General features: G+C 47.6%; 1 protein-coding gene across 1 annotated transcript; it reads left to right on the top strand.

The window, feature by feature from the left end:
* Positions 1-4,007: 4,007 nt before the first annotated feature.
* LOC115232350 lies at positions 4,008-4,757 on the top strand. The gene has a single exon (XM_029802190.1). It carries the CDS (start codon positions 4,008-4,010, stop codon positions 4,755-4,757), a length of 750 nt encoding a protein of 249 aa, XP_029658050.1.
* The last annotated feature ends 462 nt before the right edge of the window (positions 4,758-5,219 follow it).

Genomic DNA, 5,219 nt, shown 5'->3' with positions numbered 1-5,219 from the left:
GAGGGACAACCTGCTGAAAGCCACTGACCAGATCTGTGGCTGGTGCAAAGTCCCCTCAAGACCCAAAATAACATGGTGGCGGAACATTATTGTTGACAGGGCTATTAGACAAAAGAAACAGGCTTGGAAGGACTGGAAGAACGGTGGTAGCAGGGAAGTGTATCAGACTGCCAGAAGGGAAGCTAGGAGGCAGGTGTATTTAGCCAGAGGGGAAGCAGATAAGAAAAAATTTGCCAATGTCCTGCGCTGTGAGGATGAAAGACTTGAGGTATTTCGTATAGCAAGACAGTGTGTGAGAGAGAATCGTGATGTCGTAGGAGAAAAATGTGTTCGCATGGATGACGGCTCACTTGCGCTAAATGAGGATGCAAAGAGAGAGGTTTGGAGACGCCACTATGAAAGGTTGCTGAACAAGGAAAATGAATGGGATAAAGAGAGTCTGCCGAATGTCGACTCAACAGAGGGACCAGCAATCCGAGTTGACAGTTCCTTAGTAGTTAAGGCAATTAAAAGCATGTAAACAGGGAAAGCCCCAGGCCCATCAGGAATTACTGCAGAGATGCTCAAAATATCTGGTAGTGTCGGCTATAGCCTAGTCACCTGTATAGTTAACCAGGTGATACACGAAGGAGTCATACCCAATGACTGGTGTAGCAAAGGTAAAGGTGACGCCCTAGATACAAACAACTACAGGGGTATCAAGCTGCTAGATCAGGTAATGAAGGTTACGGAGAGGGTTATAGCCCAACTAATTAGAGAGAGAGTTAGCTTAGATGAGATGCAGTTTGGGTTCGTGCCAGGGAAAAGTACTACTGATGCTATCTTCCTGGTAAGACAGCTGCAGGAGAAATACCTAGCCAAAGACAAGCCCCTATACCTGTCTTTTGTTGATATGGAGAAAGCCTTCGACAGGGTCCCCCGATCTCTTATCTGGTGGGCAATGAGGAAACTAGGGATAGATGAATGGTTAGTGAGAGCTGTACAAGCCATGTACAGAGACGCTGCTAGTAAGGTGAGGGTGGGCATCGAGTACAGTGAAGAATTCAGGGTAGAGGTTGGGGTCCACCAAGGTTCAGTCCTCAGTCCCCTCCTATTTATCATAGTCCTCCAGGCAATAACGGAGGAATTCAAGACAGGATGCCCCTGGGAGCTCCTCTATGCTGATGACCTTGCTCTAATTGCTGAGTCTCTATCAGAACTGGAGGAGAAGTTTCAGGTGTGGAAGCAAGGTTTAGAATCGAAGGGCCTTAGAATCAACCTAGCCAAAACCAAAGTCCTAATAAGTAGGAAGGTAGACCAATCACAAACGCCTTCAGGTAGATGGCCCTGCTCGATCTGTAGAAAAGGCGTAGGTAGAAACTCTATAAGATGCACCAAATGTAAGCTATGGACACATAAGAGATGTACTAATGTCAAAGGAAGACTAACTAGGAAAATAGTTTTTATCTGTGGCAGATGCTCAGGAGCAATAAGCTCTGAAAATATGCAGAGACCAACTTCTACCACATTCCAGGGAGAAAAACTAGAAGTAGTTGATAGCTTCTGCTACCTAGGTGACCAAGTCAGTAGCAGGGGCGGGTGTGCTGAAAGTGTAACTGCTAGAGTAAGAATAGCCTGGGCAAAGTTTAGAGAGCTCTTACTCCTGCTGGTGACAAAAGGCCTCTCGCTCAAAGTAAAAGGCAGACTGTATGATGCATGTGTACGTACAGCCATGCTACATGGTAGTGAAACATGGGCTGTGACTGCTGAGGATTTGCGTAAGCTCGCAAGAAATGAAGCTAGTATGCTCCGATGGATGTGCAATGTCAGTGTTCATAATCGACAGAGTGTAAATACCTTGAGAGAAAAGTTGGACCTAAGAAGCATCAGTTGTTGTGTGCAAGAAAGATGATTGCGCTGGTATGGTCATGTGGCGAGAATGGATGAAGATAGGTGTGTGAAAAAGTGCCACACCCTAGCAGTTGAGAGGACCTGTGAAAGAGGTAGACCCAGGAAAACCTGGGACAAGGTGGTGAAGCACGACCTTCGAACTTTAGGTCTCACCAAGGAAATGACTAGAGACCGAGACCTATGGAAGTATGCTGTGCCTGAGAAGACCCGGCAAGACCAGTGAGAACAGTCAGAATCAAAATCAAAATGAAAATCAAACCAAATCAAATCAGATATCAGAAAGCAGAACCAAAATTGAGGCCGATCAACATCAGTGGAAGTTGCAGCTGTGGTTAAGCGAACCATCCGATCGTCGTGTCCGCTGCCAACCTCGCCTGGCCTCCATGCCGGTGGCACGTAAAAGCACCATCCGTTCGTGGCCATTTGCCAGCTCCGTCTGGCACCTGTGCTGGTAACACGTAAAAAGCACCCACTACACTCACGGAGTGGTTGGCGTTAGGAAGGGCATCCAGCCGTAGAAACACTGCCAGATCTGACTGGGCCTGATGCAGCCTTCCGGCTTCACAGGCTCCCAGTTGAACCGTCCAAGCTGTTTTCTGCACATTTTCAGCATTTATTGCCCCTGAGCATTCGCCACAGACAAAAACTATCTTCCCAGTTAGCCTTCCTTTGATATTATTGCACCTCTTATGTATCCATAGCTTACACTTGGTGCATCTTATAGAGTTTCTACCTACACCTTTTCTACAGATCGAGCAGAGCCATCTACTTGAAGGGATTTGTGATTTGTCTGCCTTCCGACTTATTAAGACTTTGATTTTTGCTAGATTGACTCTTCGATTCTAGACTTTGCTTCCACACCTGAAACTTCTCCAGTTCTGATAGTGACTCAGCTATTAGAGCAAGGTCATCAGCATAGAGGAGCTCCCAGGGGCATCCTGTCTTGAATTCCTCTGTTATTGCCTGGAGGACTATGATGAATAAAAGGGGGATGAGGACTGGTCATTGGTTGACCCCCTACCCCTATCCAGAATTCTTCACTATACTCGTTGCCAACCCTCACCTTATTGACAGCATCCCTGTACATGACTTGTACAGCTCTCACTAACCACTCATCTATCCATAATTTCCTCATTGACCACCAGGTAAGGGATTGGAGAACTCTATCAAAAGCTTTCTCCACGTCAATGAAGGCCAGGTACAGAGGTTTATCTTTGGCTAGGAATTTCTCCTGCATCTGTCTTACCAGAAATCTAGCATCAGTGGTGCTTTTCCCTGGCACTAACCCAAACTGCATATATATATATATGTAGTGATGCTGCTGTGTAAGGTTCAGCGCACATGCGCAGAATGGGACTACTTCCGGGTGGCCACCGGAAGTCTTCCCCATGCGCATGTGCGGGAAACTGACCCCTAAAACCACAGTCCACTCACTCACTCTCTCTGGCCCTTTCAGCCCTCGTGAACAGATGTGCATTTGGTAGTCTCTGAGAACTACGCACCGACTTAGCAGCGGACCACATCGAATCACTTCAACCAACCAACAAGAAGCAGTACAACAGATTCGGCTGTCGCTTCCCCTCAGAAATACGTACACCATCACGAGTAATAAACAACATTTGCTGTCTTTTCCCAGATAACCTGACTTCGTCTGTTATATTTAACTAAATTGAATGTGACGGGATCGGATCGGACACCCCTCCAGTGATACTGATTCCAGATCCTGTTACAATTGGTGACCCCGAGAAAAAAAAAAAAAGAACAGAAGACGCAGTGAACAGGTTTTGCCAGTGAGCACACTGAACACTCAGTTTCATTATCGTTTTCTTTTCCTTTCAGGACGGCGAAGGTGCGTACAAACAAAAGTTTTATTCATCGCACTCAGTACACTGAAAAAAAAACAAAAAAAACACACACAAAATTTTTTTCTTTTCTGTAGCTTTTGTTTTTCCTTTGTGCACACGCACACCTATTTCTTTACTACCCACGAGATGCACACACACACACACCAGTACACAAAACACATTTTTTTTTTATTTGCTTTGTCGGTTCCACGTGTTCTCCACTTCTCATTCTTACCTTCTGCCCCTTTCTGACAGGCGATTTTTTGGACAAACATGGCTGCATCAGGTTTGCCTTCATTCACAGGGGATGCGGGTCTGTGGCTTGCCCAGGTGGAGTCGCATTTTGCCGCACATGCCGTTCCCCCACAGCAGCAGTTGCATCTGCTATATTCGAGTTTGCCCTCCCGACTCGCCACATTGGTCAGGGATCTCATAATGAGTCCCCACCCTGACGCCACATACGCATCAGTCAAGGCCAAAATCCTCCGCCGCAACACGCGGTCGGAGGAGAGTCAATTTAATGAACTAATGGCCGACAAACAGTTGGGGGACAGGACTCCATCCCAGTTCCTGCGCCACCTAAGGGAGCTAAACAGGAACGCAGCAGACGCGCCACTCTTGCGGAAGATATTTTTCTCCAGGTTGCCTGCCCACGTGCAGACAATGTTGGCCACGGCACTGGAGTCTGTGTCAGTAGACCAGATTGCCACGATGGCCGATAAAATATTAGAATTTTTGGGACCATCTCCATCGCGAGGCCTGTACGCATGTACAGAGCCCCCTCCGACAGTTTCTCCGACGCAAAATTCATTAGCCGAGAAGATCGATGCGCTTACGCAGCGAATCGATGATCTGTGCCGAGCGATCGGGCGCCGACCTCGCAGTCGTAGTCGCAGTGGCTCTGTTTCCCGTAGTCGGAGTGACTCTGTTTCTCCTTCCGGCTGGTGCTGGTACCATTCAAAGTATGCCGAAAAGGCAGAACGGTGTACCCAGCCGTGCACTTTCCAGCCCTCAGGAAACTAAATCCGGAGGAGGTGAGCACGTCACCTTCTTCCTTCTTGTTTCCCAAAAATCGTGCGTTCTTTGTAAAAGATCTGGTGTCGAAGAAATTCTTCATGGTGGACACCGGCTCTTGTTGCAGAATCTGGCCCCTTCGTCTGACTGCAGACAAGCCCAAGCGCTCTTCAATTGTCTTGCATGCCATTGACTCGTCTCCCATAACCACCTTCGGTCAGATTTCGCTGCGCCTCGACAACCTTCGTCGAGATTTTCAATGGGTTTTCATCATCGCTGACATCCCGCATCCTATTCTCGGCGCTGATTTCTTGGATAGGTTTAATCTATTGGTGGACGTCAGGCGTCAGAGGCTTCTTGACAGCACGACGTCGCTCTCTATGCTGACTGGGAGTTCCACCAATGCGGTCCTTAGCCCGACATTCTTTGTTGCCACCTCTGGAGACGCTTTTCACTCTCTTTTGGCTTCAT

This window comes from Octopus sinensis, linkage group LG1, assembly GCF_006345805.1.
Source record: "Octopus sinensis linkage group LG1, ASM634580v1, whole genome shotgun sequence".
Lineage (NCBI taxonomy): Eukaryota > Metazoa > Mollusca > Cephalopoda > Octopoda > Octopodidae > Octopus > Octopus sinensis.
The sequence above is the reverse complement of the archived record's forward strand: the minus strand, read 5'-3'. Positions and strand labels throughout refer to the sequence as shown.